The sequence below is a fragment of the Macrotis lagotis genome, chromosome 7 (assembly GCF_037893015.1).
Source record: "Macrotis lagotis isolate mMagLag1 chromosome 7, bilby.v1.9.chrom.fasta, whole genome shotgun sequence".
Lineage (NCBI taxonomy): Eukaryota > Metazoa > Chordata > Mammalia > Peramelemorphia > Peramelidae > Macrotis > Macrotis lagotis.
Window position 1 is genome coordinate 73072823 of NC_133664.1, and position 24010 is coordinate 73096832.

General features: G+C 32.4%; 1 protein-coding gene across 23 annotated transcripts in view; it reads right to left on the minus strand.

The window, feature by feature from the left end:
* PARD3 (par-3 family cell polarity regulator) overlaps positions 1-24010 on the minus strand; it is a 710070-nt gene that overhangs the window by 350402 nt on the left and 335658 nt on the right. For 18 of the 23 annotated variants that reach the window (XM_074193151.1, XM_074193138.1, XM_074193141.1 and 15 more), the window contains one exon: positions 15639-15770. The exons of the other annotated variants lie outside the window; for them this stretch is intronic. In XM_074193151.1, the coding sequence (XP_074049252.1) occupies positions 15639-15770 (132 nt within the window). The remainder of the gene's footprint in view (positions 1-15638; positions 15771-24010) is intronic. 23 annotated transcript variants of the gene reach the window in all.

Consider the following 24010-nt stretch of genomic DNA (forward strand, 5'->3'; position numbering starts at 1 on the left):
ACCTTTCTCTCTTAGTTCCTCCAGCCTTTGATAGATTTGAGAATAATCATTCAAGCATGACTACTACTGCTTCTGGAAAGGATGTGTCAAACAACTGTGCAATGACACCAATTGCCATCTTTATGTGTTGGTTCCTTCAGTAAAAACCCAATTTCTAAGAAGGTAGGGAGTGTCTTCTTTATACATAGTTATATCTTTCTGACATAATGCCTATAATATAGTAATCATGCAATAAATATTTTATTCATTCATTCATAAATGGAACACCACCATTCTATCATTTATCCATGTGTAAAAAGTGTCACCTTTAACTCTTCCCTCTGTCTGACCAACCAAAAACAATTGTTTTATAGATTGTACTCTGCAATCTCATTTTATATACAATCTCCTTTTAATTTTAACTGTGAGCATGCTAATGTAGGATATAATTTCTTATCTCGAACACTGGAAACAGTCTCTTCACCTGACCTTTCATCTTTCCCCCATTCATTCCATTACATTATAGGTCATAGGGGTGGCTAGGTGGCATAGTGGATAAAGCACCAGCCCTGGAGTCAGGAGTACCTGGGTTCAAATCCGGTCTCAGACACTTAATTACCTAGCTATGTGGCCTTGGGCAAACCACTTAACCCCATTTGCCTTGTAAAAAAAAACTAAAAAACAAATTAAAAAAAAACAAAAAACAAAGAATGTATAGTTCAGATAGGATGCTTACTCAAGTTATCAAAAGCTCCTTTTCCATTCAGTTACAACTTAACTTTTCCAGAACTTCTGTATGCAATTCACCTTTCTTAAACCAGATCTTTCACAATTCCCTAAATACATCCCACATTTTCTATGTGTAGTTGTCTCATACATACACACATACATACACACACACACACACACACACATATTATTTGTTTGTTTTTCCAAATACATGTGATGATAATTTTAAGCAATCATTTCTTTTGGAAAGATTATGCTCCCTCCCTCCTTCCCTTTCTTTCCCCTCCCCCTTTGACAGAAAACCATCTAATATGGTTAGACAAGTATATAACTATGTTAACTATAAATCCATATTAAAATCCATATCTTAAAAGAAGAATGAAAATGAAATGGGAAAAAATCATAATACAACTCTTAAAAAATTGTAGATGGTTACCTTTGGTTTGCATTTAAACTCCATAGTTCCTTCTCTGGATGTGGATGGTATTTTCCATCACAAGTCTTTTAAAATTATACAAAATTTATTGAAATGTAACTATTTCAATATAATTAGTTTTGCTATAATCCTATATAATTTATTTTATATTTTAAGGGAATAAGCACCTACTATGGGTGAACTCCTTGGCCAAGTGCTTTATAAATATTATCTTATTTGATTCTCACAACAGCTCTGAGAAATGAACACTATCATCCTCATTTTATGGGTATGGAAAGGGGGGGGGGGGGGTTCTTAAGTACCTAAGGTCACACAGCTGATAAGTGTCTGCAGCTATGTGAATAGTTTTTCTGACTCTTGGGTGAATGCTCTGTCCTCTACAACATCTAGTTTCCTCTCAAAAACATTATACTAAGAAGATGTCCTTAGGTTTAGTCAGACTGCTACTCATGTCCATGACCCTAAAAATACTATGTCTTTTATGCTGTCTATACCTAGCAAAGGTCATGCAATGATAAATGAAAGACACCTAATAAATTGTTTGAAGAATGTAACTAAATTGTGCCCATTCTGTGTAAGGGACTGCTTTGAAGCTCATAATTTGTTATACTCAAAAGAAATATATGAACCCAAATAAAAACATTCAGGTTATTGTTCAAAATATTTGACATTTCATAATTTAATTCTCTTTCTTGAGTGCTACATCAATGCTTTGAGTTTATAATGAAACTAGAGGACATACATTATGCAAATGTGAAAACATTATAAAGCAAAGCTACTCTTATTTATAGCACCAGAAAAAGCAAGATATAATGCCTCCTAACAGTCTTAGAAATACTTATTTTTAACTTACATAAAATATATCTATTTACTTTTTTGCAAAGATAAAAACCCAAGAATTCTCCATGTTATACTCCAAGAAATAAATGCACTTACTCTGGTCAAACCGGTAGTCATTAACTACAGAGTGCCAAAAGACTTCAGGCAAGTTTTAATTTTACTAATGTGCTTCACTTTATCTTTGTCTTGGCACAACAGTAATTTAAAATGAGGTGGGGGTGGTAAAAGAATTTTTCAAAGTTGGGAATATAATATATGCAAAGTCTGATATAAAGGAGAATGGAACAAGACAGTATTTCTTCTCTCTAAACCCCAATTCTAACCACCCTATTGTAGTTTTCTTCTATTTGGGTATTGGGTTACAAAGAAAGAAATCAAATTTGAATTGCATGTGAAAAAGGGGAAAAAAGAAAGGCAAGGAAATGGAAAATAATTTGTATCACCCCAAAGTGAACCACAATTGAAGCCACTACAGGAATAAGTATCATTCTTCATATTCACAAACCTCCCAAAGTTGTGAATATGAGTTGTAAAGTGAGTCAGCCTTGAACATGTTTCTCAGGAACATTTAAACAAGATGGTTCCATTGGGAAGAGGAATGAACATTCTTGGGATGAATGTTAGCTTTGCTTTGCCCTATGACAGATCATAAGAAATCTATAAACTCTGGTTTGGAAAACTGTGCAAGTGACAACTAAAGGTCCATTATCAATACTGACAGAGATGAGGCACAGCCTGTTAATATCATATACCCTCCAACAACATGAATCAGTGCCATAAAAAATAATTTTACCATTATTCCATTAAATAGGAATGTTATATTTAGCCAGTCTGCAAAAATAATAATAATAATTAGGAATTTTTTTATTTAGAAATAATTAGGATCACAAAATAATTTTTCCAAGTTTCAACTGCTCACTCATATGAAATATGCATAAGTACTCTAGATTTAACAACCCAATTTGGTAAGAGAAATAACTTCAAAAACCTTATTTTATTTAAATTTTGATATGCTGAATATGTGAATACACAAGGTCTATTTTTCCATTATGAAATAAAATCTACTTGCAAAAAGAAAGAAAATAGAGGCCAATATGTGATAACATATGAAGGCAATGAACTCTTCTTGAGGCCCCCTAAGCAGTAGAAAGAATAGTTTATTTTCACAGTAATATAAACAAAGACCTCTGAACTCCACAAAACTAAATAGCAGCTATAAATGATGGCTCAACAAATAAGTAAAAGAATAATTTTCATGAAGGAGTGATTAACCTTTGGGAGTGAACTTTCCAAAATATCATTATTCTAAAGTTTTATTTTTATATATCACAGCATCATAGATTTGAAAGGAACTTTTAAGACCATATGCTCCAAACCCAGTTTAAAACATAAGTCCCCCCAATAAATTCTGATAAATGGTTATCTAACCTCCACTTGAAGGTTGTCATGGGGGATGGGGAGCAGAGAAAGAGAGGGAGGTCAATGAAGATACACAGCAACTGTAACACTAGCCATATTTTTTTTGGTATCATAATAAAGAAATTCAGAACATTGTGAGGAAATATTCTACACAGAAGTGCAGTCTACAAATGGTGACCTTGAGAAAAATCTAATGCCATTTCAGGTTTTGTTTTTGTTTTTCTTAATATTGAATTAACAGTAACTTCATATGTTGTACAATCTGAATGTTGCATTCAATTACTTCCCTATAAACAGGGTCCAGAATATTTTTAATCCATAAATGTTAACTCTAATTGGAAAATATTTTAGTCTGGCAGATTTTAAAATCTCCATTTTTTCCCCCTTATTACTGGGTTCCTCAACCAACAAGTCACTATTAAGTATGAGGGTGGCTAGAGCGCTAGATCTTGAGTCAGAAAGACTCAATTCAAATCCACTCTCAGACATTTAATAAGTGTATGACCCTGGACAAGTAGCTTAACCCTATTTGCCTCACTTTCCATATCTATAAAATGAGCTGGAGAAGTAAACCAATCCAGTGTCTTGGCCAAGAAAACTCCAAATGAAGAATTAGACACAACTGATGACAGAACAAAAAATTAAGCACTTATGTGTTTAGGGGTACAGACATAAAGACAAAAAAATTAGCTAAAGAACCAGAAAAACATTGTACACTCTAACAGCAACATGGGGGCAATGATCAACCTTGATGGACTTGCTCATTCCATCAGTGCAAAAACCAGGTGGCAAAGAATTGGAAATCAAGTAAATGTCCTTGAATTGGGGAATGGCTTGACAACCAGTAGGGATGGGAATTCAGGGAACCCTGGAGGGATTTGCATGAACTGATGCTGAGGGAGATGAGCAGAACCAGAAAAACACTGTACACCTTAACAGCAACATGGGGGTGATGATCAACCTTGATGGACTTGTTCATTCCATCAGTGTAACAAATCAGGGCTAGTTTTGTGCTATCTGCCATGGAGAATACCATCTGTATCCAGAGAAAGAACTGTGAAGTTTAAACAAAGACCAAAGACTATTACCTTTAATTTAGAAAAAAAAAAAAAAAAAAACTGATATCCTATTGTCTGATCTTGCTATCTCCTATACTTTATGTTTCTTCCTTAAGGATGTGGTTTCTCTCTCATCACATTCAATTTGGATCAATGTATACCATGGAAACAATGTAAAGACTGGCAAATTGCCTTTTGTGGGAGGTGGGAGGAGGGAATTAAGATTGGGGGAAAAATTGTAATACTCAAAATAAATAAAATCTTTAAAAAAAATCAGCTAAGGCATTTCCATTAAATGATGAGAAGCAACATATTCTCATGTAAGCAAATAAAAAGAAATATAAAATAATTCATTCATAAGGTAGTATTTGAGGTGACCTTTTAAAAAAAAACTAGGGACTCTAGAAACTAGAATAGTCACTAATTTCTAGGAGCAGAGCAAGGAGACTCAATACATAGGTCACTCATTTGGGAGGCTTCTTCTCATTACTTCTAAACCAGGAACCTTTCAAAGAAACTTGTCTTTTGATATTGTCAGTGATATTACCAAAAGTGCCACAACAAAAATCATTATTTCATAGGATCCATGACTGCCAAGGTAAACTGACAACTTCCTCACTAAACAATCCAAATATATAATTCAGTCATAAGACATTTTTAAGACAAAGGTCAGAAATGATTAGCAAATAAACTGCAAATAAATTAGCAAATAAACCACTGTAGAAAGGATTTGCTACAATAACCTTGATTAAGTTCCCCACCCTTCCAAATGTAACCCTTGTTTTAACCTGATCTGAATTGTTTTCCTTAATTATCTCTCCTCTCCATCTCTAACTAATGACCCCAAGAGTCAATGTTCAATACAAAGAGAGAGTGCTAAGTTTTGCATTAATAAAGTGATAGTGACTCAAATGTAAAATGACTATGAATGTTAAGTTAATTTGCTTTACAATACAAATGGTTTTGCTCTTAGATTCAATCACTTTTGGTCTATTGATTTACCTGCAGTTAACCTGGACATTTGAGTCTATAATTTATGCTGGTCAGGGACAACTATATGGAACACAAACATGATTAAGCATTTTAACTCCACACAAAAGCATAAATATATCAGCTGTGATTCAATTAATACCTATTAAGGGCTTTCTTATAGGGAAGCAGAATGGTCTAAGTGGATAGGGGACAAGACTCAGAGTCACAGACCTGGGTTCAAGTCCCACATCTATGAGATCATAGGAAAGTTAATTAAACTAGCCATGGTTCACATCAGACTCTCTAAAAAAAAAATTAGTAAAGGGAAAAACATTATGCAAACTTTTACAAAACCAAATATGATTGTTGTTGCCACTGAGTCATTCATAATTCGATTTGAATTTTCTTGGCAGATACTGAACTGGTTGGCCATTTTCCTCTTTAACATATTTTACAAATGAGAAAACTGAGGAAAACAAGGTTGAACAACTTACAATTGTCTTATGAGGGATTTGAGTTCGAGAAAAGAAATCTTTATAACTCTAAGACAGGCGTCTAGCACTATGCAGACTGTGAAACCTGAAATACCAAAATCAGAGTTTATGGTTTTACCTAAGTTCATGGGAAAACTCACTAAAGATTTCTGAGTAAGATAGTTACTATTCTTGGTTAGTGTCAGAATTAAGCAATATAAAGGATCACAGAAAGGAAATAAGAGAGGATCTTGCACATCATTTGTCCAATCTATAATTTTCCAGGTCAGTACACTGAGATCAGAGAATTTAAATGTCTAATATAAGACCAATTTTTACCTAACCTCAATCACCAAATGGTCATTACCACAGTCAAACCAAGATCTGCCAAAGACCTTACAAAGGTCAAAGTCTACCACTGCCATCTCCAGTCTTCTTCCTGAACCATATGTAGCGTAGAAAGTGAGGCTGGTAACTTTGCACAACCTTCCCTTACTTAAAACCAATTCACTTCTATGTCATGGCAAACATGAACAAAGAATGAAAGAAAAAAACAGGACAATAACATCAGTGGAAAGGTACAGAATGGTGAATGACACCAAGGAAACTCTAACCTCAAATGTTAGGTAATCAAAGTAATTTATGTTAACAATTTAAGTAACAATGTAATTAGAATAATATTCAATTAATGAAGCAGTATGTGACAAAGAAAGAAGAGTCTAAGAAAGAACTTAGTAAAAACAAAAACATAACAAAATAGATGAAAAAACTGAGGCACAGAGACATTAATTATGGGAGACAGATCCATGAGATTACATAATTATCAGCTGAGTTGGGAATAGAAATAGCTCTTAATTCAAGTTATTGGCCCTCAGAGTTTATTGACTTGGATTTTTTTTAATGTAACAGTGCTCATTTTAATGAATGTATATTCATTTATTTTTGCTAATTTGTTGACTTTCAGGGAAAAAATTTTTGTGCCACACAAATCTCAAGGGAAAGAATGATACCAAGAAGAAGCAATATATTTTCCCACATATCTATATAATTAAGAGAATATAAGCAAGTAAAAAGAGGCCTTTGTGTATACAATTTGAAATCTGGGGCCAAATTCCTTAGTACCAAAGATAGAACACGTTAGGACTCTGTAAGAACCCATTTTGAAGAAATCTAGCAAAAATTGAGCTAAATTTTTTGTTAAAAACAATGCCAATCTGTATAATATGCTGAAAAATCTGACATGCCTTTATGAATGACCCAATCTTTGGCCCCAGACTATAATAAATTATTAGTAAAAGCAGCATGACAAAGACTGAAAACTTTTGTGCGATCTCTTTTACCAAGATATTTTTTAGCCCCATATTCCCATTGCTCATTGTGTGTGACATATACATATGTAAACAGTGGACCTTCCAAAGCAGATGATGTATCTGAATATTTAGGAGAGGAAAGAAAATACTGCATAATACATCTCTCCCCTTGCACTCATATTTAAACATACAACTCAAAAATATTTTCTTCAAGAATTTTTCCACTTTAAAAAAAATACTGACACCTAAAAACATGAGCTAAGAATGAGAACCCACCTTCAATTTAAAAAGGGAGACTACAAGCTCTAATTGTAGAAAGAGATCAGAAATTCTCCATTTCTAAGTCTAACAGTTCTATTCACAGGAATGGAAAACTGTACACCGAGATTTACCATGAGGGTTAACATTTACAACCATTCCTCAGCAGAATTTCTAACTCAATGTCCAGTGACTTCCAAACTTTTTAGTTCCATAGGTCAAAGCGACAAAACATGAATTCAGTTAAAAAAAAGGAAGAGAGGAATTTGTGGAGTCTACCTACAAACTCCCAGAAGAACCTTGTGTTGTCTCTCCTTTCATGTCTAATTTTAGCCTACAAAGAAGTCCAATTCTGAAACTCATACAGACTCTTGAAATCCCTAACTGGTGCTTTTAACCCTTTAATTGTATTAAAAATGAAGATGTTTGCTGAAAGCAGAAACAGAAACAGATGCTGAGAATGAACAATAATATCATTTCCATGTCAAATTTCCTTCGCTAGGAGAGCCAGTTATGATAAAAAAATTTAATCTTTATTAAAATTTTGATAAGTTGCCACAGAAGCAAGACAATAATTGAATGAAAAATTGGTAAGAAAATTAAAAATATATAAGACTAGAAGATAAATCTGCATGACAAAAAACATCAGATACTTCAAATATGAAGTGCAAATTTTAAAAACAAAAGCTTCTTATTTCATATTTTTACTGGAGAAGTCATTGGAGAGTTGCTTTAATTTTTTTTCAATTTGTAACAAAAAACACAGTCATTATTTTAGCAATGTATTTCTAAAGGACAGAAATTAAGTTCAAAGTATAAAAGGATATGTTTGGATTCATTGGCTTTTATGATCGCTTTGAGCTATAAATCGGTAAGTCTAAATCTATCAACTCTGATTAGTTCTGAGTAAAAAGAAAAATAAGAAACAAATTGATAGTTCCTTATAACTAAAAATGATATTCCAAGTGATTTCTATGCTAAGGTTTATCACAGTATCATTTGGCAGCTCTATATGATCTAAGAGAAAAAACAATCAGAGATCTAAGAGTGGATAACCTTAAATTTAAGTTCTAAGTCTCTCACTAATAAGCTTTGTCCAAACAAAGTGATTCTGTTGTCTATTTGTAAAACTATTTCCTAATACTTATAAGAAAGCTTTAAAAAAAAGTACAAGGCATTACATAAATACAAGGCACCAAACATTATTTTCTTTAAAAAAAACTCACTATTACAATAATCTTCTTGCCAAGGCAATGAGAGAAATGCAAATTCGGGAAAGACAGAGTCTCTGCCCTCAAAGATTTTACAATCTAGCAGCTGCTTTTTTGATGTCTTTTTATCCCTATCCTTCCCCATTTCTCTACATATCAGTATCATTTTTATACATAACAAACCTATCCTCAAGAATTCTCAAAGGTTCCCTCTTTTCTATGATGCAAAGACCTAACTCCCTTGCCTAATATTCAAGCTATTTAACAATCAAGTGCCCCTCTCCCCCTTTCTAGCTTTATATTATATTAATCCTTTGCATGCCTTCTAACTGTAGATAGATGAAACTATGTCCCTCAGCACTCCACCCTCCAAAAAATATGCCATAAATTTATCTATTTCCATACCTTTTTTTATATTATTTCTTATCCAAAAATGTGCCATCTAACTTTCTCTTATTTAGTTTTTCTCCATTTCTTTAAAGTTGAAATAACCTCTACTCTAGAAAGTCTTTGATCATTCAGATTTCACCAAGCATTTAGCTTTGCAACTCTTTAGAGTAACTCTATGCTCATACCCAAAAGTGCACTCTATTCTGGTAATGTTCTCCCAGTAAGTAAATTCCATCCACTGATGCAGATAGGTAACACAGTCACAATCTATTCCTTAGAAACTAGTCAATGGACTAGCACAATTAATCAGAACTTCACGTATTATTTATTTATTCATATTTTAAAGCTATCCATTCTATATAAAAAACAGGAGTTGTTATTGAAAACTTAATAACCAAATACCTAGCAGAGCTAAGAACAGAATAGATAAGCACCTAAATATTTCAATGACTCAATGTATAACAGCTTTACAGTACTGCACTACAATACTCTGTTCTACATGGTAGCTCTAAGGTTTCAGTTAGGCATTTTGATAATATCAGATTAACAGGAGAAACACCATTATTTGTCAATTTAAGTTTTTTATCTCCACTGAGATTTTTTAAATATATATATATATATATATATGTGTGTATATATATATATATATATATATATATATATATATATATATGAAATCTGAAGGCTTTAAAAGATTTTCATCACTTATTATGTATGCAAATAGTCTAAGCCCTAAACCTAGATTTTTGTCTTCTCCCTAGATTGTCAATAATTTGATCTTTCCTAATGATGAACTCATTGAACATCATGGTACAGTGCTATTAAGCATTTGTATTAAATTGAATTTTAAAAAGCCTAGGCCATGTTTCATCTGATTATCATTTAAACAGCTTCACCATATTAGCAGTTCTCTAGCTGTATGATCTTGGGCAAGTCATTCAACCCTATTGCTTGGTAAAACACAAATTAGTAAACTGCTAAAGTTTGAGAACCACCTCAAAGATACAATAGTAGACAGGGGTCTAATTATTTCTATCAATCTTTTTCTGAAGTCCTATAATTTTTGGTCTCTTTTTCCAACTGAAGAACATAATAATCCACAGAGATCAGTGATGAGGTATATATAATATTTGAGAAGAGTCCCAAAATTGAGCTAAGAATATCACCATACTCTTTTGCTTATTATTTAACATGAGCAGGTCACTTGTGAATAAGTTATTTTGACTATTATAAATGCCCAATTAGATAAACACCATCTGAATCCAGAGAAAGAACTGATGAACAGAAGAATGTATAGAATAATTTTACATACATGTGCATCTATTTGCATCTAATGTAGTATCTCTAAGCCAGGAGGAGGGCAATGGAAAAAAAAAAGAAAGGAGAAAATGGAAAAGAAAGAAATTTGCACTATAACTTTGTTTTATTTTTAAATATCTGATGAAATAAATGGCAAAGAGACTAGCCTTACTGGATAACAGAGCAGGCAGAGAGGAAGAAGCTATAAGGAGCCTAGAATGGGAAAAGGTGGCCAGGTAGTGAAAAGGGTTTTGAAAGCCAAGCAGAGGATTTCATTTTTCATTCCACTAAAATTTTATTGTATAGGAGAGTAACATGGGAATATCAGTTGAGGGGAGGACAGTTTGGTGTGGTGAAAAATTTGGATCAAGGAGGTCAACCAACAGGTTACTGAAATAATTAGGACTGAAGTGAGGAGCAACATCACTGTGGTGGTAGTGTCAGGAGAGAAGGAAGCATATATGAGATATTATAAAAAGTAAAATTCAATAGAATTGGCAACAGATTGGATATGGGAGAGGTGCAGGGGATGAAATAGTGAGAATACAAAAATTACAATTAGGTTGTCAGCCTGAATGACTGGAAGGATAAAAGTGCTCTTAATAGTAATATGGAAATTAGGAAGAGAGGAAGGCTTGGAAAACTTAGTGAATTTAGTTTTGGACATACTGACTTTTAGATTTACATATTTCATCCAGTTTGAGATGTCTAATAGGCAGTTGATGATATGACATTCAAGATATGGAGAGGGGATAGGGCCAACAAATAGTTCTTAGAATCATTTGCATAGAGATGAATAAGTGAATCCATAAGAGCTGATGTGATCACAAAGTGAAACAGTTTAGAGCAGAGGACCACGGTGCACCTTAAACAAGAATAAAATACAATTAGGAAATGTATAATAAAATATTTTAAAATGCAATATATATATAGATGGTGCTAATTCATCTAATTTTTTTTGTCTTTCTAAATGAAAATGCCTGCTACAGAAATCCATCTTGTGTTTGATAAAATTAGGACAGAAGGAAAAGAAAAAAGGGCTTAGGATGGAGCCTTGGGGCAACCATGGTTACAGCTATGACTGAAATCTAAACGACTCAAATAGGATTAAAATACAGCAAAGATGATCAAGGAAAAGTTGGACAGTTAGAAAGAGAACCATGAGAGAAAAGTGTTAAAAAAATGTAAATTCCTTCATCTGTAAAATGAAAATATTAGACTATATGATTTTTAAGATCTCATACACTAGATCATTTAATGCTATGCAACTTGGGAAAACTTTGAGAGGTGTGAGAAATGATGGATTAGCATCTTGCAGATTTTCAAAATTTCTATTGGTGAATAGTAAATCATATGACTTATTTCATTAATTAAAGCAAGCATTTGCCTTAATGAACCATGAACACCTCAGTCTAACTTGCAAGGAAAAGACTGATACTAAAAGTTTTTATTTAAAACATTAAATGAAAGGTTTTATTTTATGCAAATCAAATAATTATTTTAAGCAACCACCATGCAAAAAACAGGATCTCACCAAAGAAAAATTATCAGATCTCTTCTCAAACATAAAGATATTATTTCAACATTTAATTTTTTCTTAATTTAATCTGTTGGATAAATAGACTTTATTCATAATGCATTGAAAGCATTCAACTTGGATGGCACTAACTTTATTTATCCAAGTAAAATGGAGAAGAATGAGACAAACAACTCGATATCAAATAAACAGTAGGGATGTTCAGGACATTTTAAGAAAAAGGTAAATAGTGATTATGTACCACAATAGAGGGAGGGAGAATAGAAATACTCCTAATATATCCAATGTTCTTTCCAATATAATATGCAGCATCTGAATTGGGTGGATCTTTTGTAATCTACATAAATAATGGAAGCTCTATAAGGAAGAAGATGAGAAAAATGGATCAGTTTGAAGGTATCTGAATCCAAGTGTCAAGAATATGAGATGATTTTTCAAAACAATTAAGTCTCTTAAAAGAAAATAAACTTTGTCTATTATTAGATTTAGACTTTAAGCTACATAGGAGGAAAATTTCATTTTTTTTGTATTCCCAAAGCTGGCATAACTCATTCTATGTATATAGTAGCCGTCTAATACATGCTTATTTCTTTTCTTAGAAGGATCCAAAGATTAGAATTGTATGATAAGTGAAATACAATGACAACTACCTTTGTTGTTTCTTGGTAAAGTCAATACAGTACAAATTTGGCTATCATAAAGCATGCGAGACTAATTTTGCTAACAAAAACGTCCTTTAAATCTAGGTTAATGGAATTAGAAGTGGAAGCAATATCATGTTTAGACTCAGTAGTCAAGACTTTATGGTCATTATTTTCACAGTTTAACTATTATAGCATCATATGCCAATTAGAATGAATTTTTGCCATGAAGGACCCAAACTTAAAACAGGGATCTCTTCTAATGGTCAGAGCAATAATTCCCCTAAAACATGCCTCAAAGGAAAGAAAAGGGGGGAAATCCTTTCATCTCTAATATGTCTTCCTCCTAATTGAGTACAGGGTCTGATAACATGCAGGAGGTAGTGAAAAGGGCAGGCTTCCAATTAACTGAGCATTTATTCTTTTAGATGCCCCAGACTTCCCTAAAGGTCCCTCCTTTTTCTAGTACTAAATTCCTCTAATTTAGTATTTTAAATGTGCTGCCTTCTGTGGGGTTCATTAGCTTGTTTTAGCAGACAATAAAGTTCCAGAGGTACATAAACAAAGTCTGGTTATGCTCTGTTATCTGCCAATAATAAATGATGATCTACTCCTGACTTGAGTGTTTGGGAATTATTAAATGGAATTCAAAACCACAAAGAGATTCCAACACACCAAAAATTACCAGAATTTTGGTTATTTCTTAGTTCCAGGAATCAATTTTATCCACCAACATGTTTTTTCCATTGTAATTCCAGTCTTGAATAACAAGTCATTTAGTCTAACTTCTTTGAAGACATTCATCAATGCTATTTTACTTGGAGAAGTCACAGCATTGACCACTGAAAACATTTTCAAGGATGCCCAGTTAAACTCTTTCAAGGAGAATCACCTGATTCTGGTCACTAGCCTATTCAGTTACATTCAATGTAAATTGAACTCAATAGACCAAAGAAAGGAAAGAAGAAAGAGAGGGAGAATAGATATAAGCAAGAAAGGAGGAAAGGAGGGTGGAAGAACAAGAAAAGAAAATGCAGTTTTCTATTGGATTTTCCCTAAGTAACTAGTTGGTATTTTCTTCATAAACTACCACTCTGGTTCAAGTGCAGGAATGAAAATTACTAGCCAATATTCCTAAAGACAGAGAAGATTCAACCTGATTTTCAATTTCAATCCTGCACAAAGAGTAAGATACTTTAAGGGCTCATATTGGATCTATTAATACAGCCTTTCCTGTTTAAATGTGCATTGTCCTTTTTTCAGTCACAGTGTTTATACCTATTGGAAATAATAGTCACATAATATAGTCATCACTGTCTTCCAAAAGAAAAATAATTGGAGATAAGCACTTTAGCAAGAAATGAGAGGAGGCGGAGAAAAACACAGCAATTAAAGCATAAAACATCTTGGACTCCTTCAATCTGAATGGTACAATTAAAAAGAGATGACTCTTAGGATTGCATTGATGAAATTAAAGCAGAGGACCACAGTGTGACCATCACTTGCTACCCTCAATATAGAGAAGTTGTCTGCTCCTTTCCAGTTACTCTCATTATGGATCTCCTTCTAAAAATATATATATATATATATTTTCCAGACTATTGAATTGGAATGAAATCTTCTAAAACTCCTGCTCTTCCAAGTATACATAGGCTCATTAGCATTAAATTTAATGAATGTATTGTTTAAAAAAACTTTCAGAAATATGTTTTCATGTTTTGGAATCAATCAGCTAATGTAATTTAAATACTATGTGGCAAGGTGTGAGTACAAGTTTCTTCAACTATTAGAGTATGTATTTTGAAAAAAATACAGACATAATCACTTTAAAAAAGGAAAATCAAATAGTAAGGGACATAGGTTTTTTTTGAAAGGTTTGCTTAGTATGAGGCGCTAATTTACTTCCTTTTGCTTAGCTTTTAACTTAGCTTTTGATGACCAAATTACAAACAGAAGGTCAAGATTTGCTCAAAAGAAGAAATAAGTCTTCAAAAAATAACAAAATATCACAAATTTTCAATATTTGGAGCCTTTTTTAAAAAATTATAAGTTTTTGCTTCTGAAAAAGGCTCCATTTGACAATTCCAAGTAAAATAAATGTGCCAATTGGGTCAAAAATGTAGAACATTAAATTTTATAACTATAACTTACACATCTCCCCTTTTTCTAATAACTTACCATCATGCAGTTAGTACACTTGTCCAAAGAAAATTCGAGAGAATAAAACTTAAAAAATAAGTTAACTACTCTATCAATTTGTCATTTCCAATAAGACAAAAGTTAAGACTGGTGATGTTCCCCACTCTGCTAGTCTGTTTTAAAGAGAGAAAAAGCAGCTCCAAGATTGAGATAAAAGGACAAACAACAACAACCAAAGGAAGTGAGGTGGTTATATAGAACTAAGCTTAGGGCAAAGTAAAACAGGAAAACCACTCATACTTTTTAATTTCAACAAAAAATTTTAATCCAAAATAAAAATAAGAATAAGAAATTTCTTTCAAAGGGAACCCAAACTACATTTGCATTGCAAAATAGGGGCAGACACCCCAATACTACATATTAAATATGTATATATTTATATAAAAAGGGTTATAATTACAAATAAAAGTGGCTCCTAGGGAAAAATCAATAATAGTTTTAAAAACAATATTGTTAATGCGTTACTTCAGAAATAAGATATTTGATCTGAATGACATTAGAAAAAGTCACTTTCTACTTTCAGAGATAATAGTACAGCGTCGAAAATAGTCAGAAAAATAAAATAATAAAATAGCAGAGAATTCTAATTCTATTTATTTCCCACCACTGCCCAACAATATATAACAGTTAGAGTAGTGAGAAATCAAAATCTATGTGATAATTCCCCTCTGGAATTTATTTCTGGAATTGAAATAATTACATATTGACAACAAATTCTCATACAAAGTATTTTTCCTTTGGAAATCAAATTCTTTTGATCACTGAGACAAAAGGAAAACTACTACTTTTTAAAGATATAGGGTAAAGTAATCAAACTAGTATGATTATATATGAATTTAACAATTTGTATTTGTGTATGTTCATACACCTATAATAATATTTATTACCTGTTCTTGCCTTTCCAGCCACTTGTCCACCATGGGATGACTGGCACTCAATGATGAGCGAGCATTATCTCTCTGAAACTGGTTATTCCAGTTACTAGTATCCCGTGGAAGGCTTCGGTAGTTTTCATCTTTCTATTCCAAAAGAAACAAAAAGGTGTCTTGTAATAAACCAGGTCTTGCAACTGGTTTTTGATTTGTTTTGATTTGTTTTTGATAGTGCACACACAAAACTCCACAAATACAAATGATGGATTAAAAGATTAGACAAAATAGTTATTTAAGAAATAAAATCTTCCATCTAAAATCTTCTGTATCTGTTATGTCATGTTTGGGGATTCATTTGGTAATAATTAGCTATTAGGAGCACTCTGCTCAAGGTATAGGACTTCAGAATTATTAAAAGGTTGCTATCACAATAGAACGGCATTCTAATGATTGTATGCACATTCTTAGGTAAATGTACGCAAAACAAACATAATCAATTATTTGACACATTAAAATCCTATTAATTTCAATCCTGTCTTTCATAGTTTCTATCAAAAGATTTATGAACAAAATGGGAAAAGTGTTCACAGAATCATTATTTACACTATTGCACCCAATATTTTTCATTGATTATTTTTCTTCCACTCTGTCTTTGAGATAGTTTGACAAGTCACTTGACTTCTTGGGGGTCAGTATCTACTCACTGGTAAAATGAAGGCATTTAACTTAATGATTCAGAAGGTTTCTTCCACCTCTAATGCTGTGGTTTATTGTTTCCCATTTCAGGACCATATTTGAAGCATTTGCAGACATATCTACTTTTTTTTCCATATATATATATATATATATATATATATATATATATATATATATATATATATATAGACACACAGTACATTATTTTGGGGAACAATCATCATGAACAGGAAGTAATTTGGATGATGAGATGTAGCATTCTGTAGAAGACTATTTAATTATCAGTAAGTGCTTCTGCAAAGGAAAATTTACATATTCTTTCATGCCTTCAGGACAATCAATAAATCCAAAAAATTTCTTAAAATCCAGACTCAGAAAGGGGTACAATGACTAAACCTGAATCATAATCATATACTTGCAGTGTAGTATTGACTAGAATTTCCCACCCAGAAGATTCCCACTCAGTGAAAAATCCATCACTAGGAAATGATTGCTAATATCCTTGTTACAAGTCAGAACTTTTTGAATCAACTTTGAACTGTGTAAACAAAGAATTCAAAGGCCAAAAAAATGGAGTAATGAGATTGTACACTAGTGGGTTTAAATTCACCACTATAAATTTAAAAAAAAAAAATTTATAATTTTTATAATCTATACTTAGAGAATAGGTTTATGAGATGGGGCAGTGTAATTATGATTATCCCTCCTTGATAGATGAGGAAATTTGCCTCAGAAACTTAAAAGACTTCTCTAAATTCACATTAGCAATAAGAGAGAAAGCTGAGGTTAAAGAACAACTTTTGACTATGAATTCAGTTCTTTTTCCATTTCATGGAGAGTAACAACTTTATGAAACCTAATAAGCAAAATGCATAGTACCAGAGGGAAATATAAATGGACTCTAAAAGTATGGAAAAATTTATTCATAATGGAGACTTAAAAGGATACCAACAGAATTAGACTATATCAAGTCTTTAGGGTTGATGTCATGGAGAATAATCATTTCTTCCTGTAATACATATTATAATATGGAACCAAGAAAAACACCACAGAACACTGAGTTGGATAAAAAACTGATTCCATGCAATGACAACAATTACTATGATGTTAATTAAATTTGCTGTGGTTTCTTCTTTAACTCTAGAGTAATTTGGGACTTACAAATACATTTTTGTTCATAGAAAAAACATGATATTAAACCATGAAGTCCAGACATAGAATGAGAAGCTCTGATTCAACAATATACATAATAACCAATGTAAAGTGGTGAAATGTAAGAAAAAAAATTTTTTTTTTAAATCAGAAGTCAAATCACTGTAATGGCTAGTCGGATTGAAAAGAGAGAGGCAGTAGATTTTGGTGTTGGAAGACTATTTCAGGAAAGCACTAGTCATGCTTCACTTTACTCTCATCTCTCTACATACTATTCATGAACCCCTGCTACACCTCCTTTTCACTTTCTTTTCCTTCCACCTTCTTTCAGGTTCTGAAACTAGGAACCAGGAAATCAAGACTAGAGACTACTCCCCTAAGGCAGCTCTTACTTATCATCCCATTCAATAAATAATCCTAACCCCATCACCAAGTGTATTGTTTTCCCTATTGGAATGCAAGCTCCATGGTCTTTAATTTTCTTTTTCTTTCACAATCATTTAGAGCAGAGTAAGCACTTAATGGATGCTTTTTTTCATTCATAGACAGGGATGGGAGGGGCAGGGGTAAAGTAGAGTTTAGGGTGCTATAATGTTTGAAAATAATGCTTTTAAAAGAACCAATACACATAGAGATGCAGAAAGAGATGGATAATGTAATTAAGGATTTGGACATAGATAACATAGATATACAAAGACTTACTTTTAAGCCCTATCTCAGATAGGACTTACTAAATGCATTTATTAACCACATGACCTTAGGAAAGCTATTTTTTTTAACCTCAGTGCTCTTATTTTTAAACTGGGAATACTAATACTTCAGTTGCTTACCTCATAGGATTGATAAAAGGAACAAAGAGATAATGGATATGAAAGCATTTTCTAAATCAAACAACACTGTGTTACTGTTGTTAATTATGAATCATGAACTTTTAGTACTAGAAATAAGCTTTCTAGTACTAGTACTATGATATCCATGAGGCCAGACCAATAACTATGATGTTAGGAAACTTTTTTGTATCCTCCCCCAATGCTCAACATACCTGATATATTATTACCTTACAATTGACTGCTTATTTTTAAATGGGTTATTACATTTTCTCATAGAAATTTTTTAAAGGGGGGAGTTTAGAAAATCTTGGGAGATTCTGATAACAGAAATTTACTGTAAGGAAAACACAGTAAATGAATAATTAAATTATTTATAACTACACAATCATAGCAGGTAAGTTGTGTGATTCTTTTTAAAGAACAGAGGCAATGGATCCAAAACCTGGGGCTCAAAGAATATAATGGTCACTATAAATATGACCTTCCTTAAATCCCAAACCCCTGAGTCTTAATACTTTCCCTCAAAAATCTGAAGGTCTATTCTAGTTATATCTGAAATCTTTTGATCATCTTTATCCCTATTCAATTAAAATATACCCACAGTATTCTAAATAAACTACAAAACATCCATGGTATAACTAAGCAATCACAACCTTATCTAAAGAATGTGCTTATACTCCATTTTAGCGAGAAAAGTTTTAATTTATTAGATGACAGCTTAGATTTGGAGAAGGAATATAAAGCAAACTCTTCATTTAACAAGAGAGGAATTGGGTCCCAAGGTCACACCAGTAAGTAGAAGAACAGCATCTGAACTTAGGGCTTCTAATTCAAAATGCACCCCATGATATATAATTGAACTTCACAAAAGTTTTATTAAAGTTGTTATTAATGATACATAAAAGATAAGATCTTTAAATGTAACAGTTTCAAATTTATGTAATAAAGTTTTCTCCATGAGAGTCAGGAAGATAGTCCCAACTTAGCAAATATGAAAATTCGAACAGATTTAAAAAGGAATAAATTGATTGCTTATTGCATTAATGATAATATAAATAATAATGCTTATGTGTAAAAATTAGTCATTCAAGTATAGTATGAAAATTGTTAACAGTGGTTAAGGAGTATCCCTCAAATATTCTAGTAGTTTGTTTTAAGCCTGGACATTTTCAAAACTATCAGTAGGAATGTATAAACAATTTTCATCTCTACTAGAAATTCAACCATATATACTTTCAAGAGAATGCAACTAGTCACAATGACAGCTGTAATTTTGTGATGAGCTATTGTCCCAATTATATCAGGAGACTCTTAACAATATACATCCACAAACAGCTAGGTTGAGGCATTTGTATTGTATATATTAAGCAAGTTCTGGAAATAGAGCTGCCAAGTATTACTATCCATTTTAGGCTTTAAACCTTTAAACACCTGAGACATGACAAAATAGATACTTTAACACTAAGGCGAGAATTTTCTAGTACAAAAAATATTTTAATATATAAAAAAGGCATATTGGAAACTGTTCTTTCTACCTTTGTACTAAATACTACCCTCTAGTTTTACACTGCCAACCTTGGCTTTTGTTAAGATTTGGAACCAAAGCTGCTCAATAAATACTCTTACATCAATGCATAATGATGTTTATTTTTATTACATTTTGTATTAAAAAAACTTGCAATTAGTTCAGTGAACATAAATGTTTGTCTCTAAGGTTAAATGTTCATTTTGGTATAATAGTTCTGTTTATTTTTTGTTTTCCTGATTCCAAGAATATGAATTAGGAAAACTTTCAATCAACAGAGATAATTCATAGGCATAACTTTCAGACAGCCTCAGTTCTATCTCAACTGTGCCAACTCTCATATTCTCAACTCAGAGGCAACTGGAAAGATTTTAAAGATTAAACTCAGCACTTCTTACTATACTAGCTTAAAAATGAGCATGAAATAACTTTTCATACTATTAATATATTCAAAAATTCAAACATAATGTGTAACAAAATATGTTTTCAATTTGTGTCATTAAATTAAAGGGGAAATACAGGAAATTTAAATGGAAGAGAATTAAAGAGAACAATTGCTAGGACTTTTTGTCATTTTGGAAGAAAAAAAACATCCATTAGTGCATTGGTCACTAAAAACTTTTGGAATTTACTGCTCTGTTATGCTCATTACATTGTGATTCTGATCAAATCTTCCTTTTGTTCTTTCATCTATAATGTTATTTCCCTTTCTCTTCTCTAGATAACCACTTACAGATGTGCTTTCTTCTGCCTAGCCTTAGGGCTCCCCTTCTAAGCTTAGTGTGACTTAAAATATTAGTATATTGAAATCCATAGGGAATAGTACAAAAGATTTGGGAAAATTATCTATACTGGTCTATGCTTTCTCAGAAGCACTCTCCTTGGTGTCTATGATTTCAATCTTTTAAAAAATTTTATATGACTGGGTGCTAAATTAATTACCAAATGCTTCTGAAAGCAAAACTGTATCTTGTATTTACTGATCCTAACAACATTGCTTTGGTCATCTGCCACTGTCTCTGATTGGGAGGTGGGGGTAAGGGTAAGTAGAAAGGTAAGTAGAATGGTATATCAAAGACTTTTGTTTGTATTGATATAAGGAAATTTTAGTGTTGAAATTCCCTCCACCAATGCAGACTGGCAATCTATCTATAGGTAATATAAAGTCTCAGAGAGTAGGAGGAAGAACGTAAAGTATATATAAAGTCATATGCAGAACTTGAATCCAGATCTTACTTGCTCCAAAGTATTGGCTCTAATATTCCATGTTTTCCCTATTAGATACCTTGTCTCAAAAGTCTGGAGTCCTCAATCAATACTCAATTAAGATTTACTTTAGATATTGACTAGCTGTGTGTGACCCTAGACAAATCAAATAACCCTAATTATCTTCATTTTCTCATCTGTAAAATGAATTGGAAAAGGAACGATAATTTTGCCCCAAAATTCCCAAATAGGGTCATAAAGAATCAGACACAACTGAACTCAACAAGAACCTCCTATGTGTTAAGCAAAGTGCTAAGCTCTAGGGACAGAAATTAAAAAATATATATGAATACATACAGATATATATATATATATATGGATGAGCCCTAAGAAACATACTTTCTAATACAGGGAGATAATACATTTAAAATAAAAACATAAACAAAGGAATGAAAAAGGTATGAAAGCAGAGTCTCCAGGAGTAGAGGAGTCAAAACTAAGAAAAACTAAGTCAAAACTTCTCCCAGAGAAGTGAAGCTACCTCCCTGCAAAAGTCAGAACACTTCCATAAAAGGATACTTTGGGAACAGTTTATGACTCCACCTCAGGCTTCCAATTAGAATGAAAGTGCTAAGGAGATTCTACATATCAAAATTGAATTAGTCTCCATACTATTGAGATTTCAGGTGATAATCCACCCAGAATGAGGTTATTCTGGTTTTGTTGTGCTTTGGGGGTTTTTTGTTTGTTTTTCTACCAGGCAAAGGAGTTAAGTGACTTGACAAAGGTCACCGAGTTAGGTAATTATTAAGGGTCTGAAGCCACATTTGAATTCGGGCACTCCTGACTCCACAGCCAGTGCTCTATCTAGCCACCTAGCTGCCCCCTCATTCTGTAGGTTTTTAAAACCAAAACTGAGAAGTTTAAATGGAAAAGTACCCTCTCTCTTGATCATGAGCCGATCTCTGTCACTTTCCTGTTGTGTATTTGTCTTCTTTCCCTGAATGTGCTTTATTAATTAGTCTTGTCTAAGATAATTTAAACTGACTCTTATATGCAAAATCCTTACAAGTTAATTTTCCAATCCTGTCACCACCAATACCAGCAAAGGTTTCGATATTTTTTGATAAAAATTCCCCATATAACTAATAAAAATTTTTTCATGATCAATTATCACACATTTCTATTTAGAAAATAACTGTTTGTGTGGAAGTGTGGAAGTGTGTTTTTGTGTGTTTTCATGATTACACACCAGGTGCTTAGTACAAAATCCCCAAAATTTATTATGGACAGTTCAAGAAATATTGCTCTTCCAATGTGTAGTACTCAAAAAATTTAGAGAATGCTTTGCCATCATACATTTTCCTCTCCCTGAATAACAAATGACTTTCTAGATAGAGAAAGGGACATTACTTGGGCCCTCAAGAGCATCAAGTTAATCAACCACTAAATGAGGTCAGCTATCATTGATACTATATTTTAAAGGTTTACAAAGCTCATTGTTCATAAAAAGAACAACAAAAACCTAGTGAAATAAGAAAATGTAATCATTCTTATTACTGTTTTTTAGAGAAAGAAACAGAGGCTCAGAAAAGGAAAGTCACTTGGCCTTCATGATGATACAGTTTGCAAAGAGATGTTACCCCAACTATAGTAACTCAAGTCCAATATGCATAAACTGGACCACATTAAACCATAAATCATTAGTTGCATAAAGATATATGATTATATGCAAGTCAAAGAACTAAAGCATTTTTATAGAATCATTAGAAAAAGGAGGACTAACCTCATTATTCATGAATTTTGAATCCTCCTGAGTTCTAGTATAATGTTCCATTATGTATGGCTGTAAAGAAATTATGGGTAGGGATCACATCTTGCCCCACTTAACAACACTGGCCCTTCCCCATCATACTTTAAGAAAGATAAAAATATTCTCCTTCTACTCCAAGGTCCATTTGATGGTACATGTTAGGGAAAGGGAAAAAGCATATATTAGTAGCTCCTTGATTACAATACAATTTAACAATGGAAACAATAGTATAAATATAACTGAAATGCAATACTTAAAAAAAAATGCTTTAATGGCATAAATAAGCATTTGTTCTAGCCAAGAAAACATAACTGCCATTATTCACTTGGATTCTAAGAGAAAAGAAATTCTGAGTTTCAAAAGCCTAACTTAAAAACTTTTGGAATTCAACTCATGCATACATTAAAAGAACCAGCTACAATGTATTAAATTATTTTAAATGTACTTTTTAAAAATATATTATTTTAATGTACATAAAAGTAATATTCCAAAGAATTTACATGTCTCTGTTGGTAGGATTTTTGAAATTAAACCCTTTTTTTTAAACTTTGCAATTAAGATCAGTGAGAATTCATGAAAAAGAACTCCGTTTTCCTTTTGATGTTCATTTTTGCTCCAGAAAAGTCACTAATGAAGCTGATATTATTTCAAAGTCAATACTGAAAGAGTGAGTTTAAACTGGTAACTATGGTTCATGTAAACATACATTAAAAACCCATCGGCACACTAAACAGAAATCTCCCGAAATAAACAAAAATTGGATTCAATAAAGCATCACATTACTTTCCTATCTCTCAAGGCTAGGTTTACCTTCTGAAAGGAAATATTACAGTTTAGCCATCTTCAAATACCTAGAGCAGGCCTTGAAAACATTCCATATAATCAAACTGATCAGACTTAAGACAATCAGAAAACATGTTTCACTAGAAGTCTATTTTAAATGTTCCTTGCTGATCAATAAATCAAAGCCTTCTAAAAATAAAGAATCAAATTCAAAAGACTTCCTGCAAAAACTGGATTTCAAATGATACCTTTCAGTTAACTGGCCAATATCTTTTTTTCACTTCAAGCCAGTTCAGTAACCTATCCATTTAGAAATAAAATGCAAAGAATAGAACTAATAGAGAACTAAAATAAAACCAGTATTTTAAATATTATCCCATAT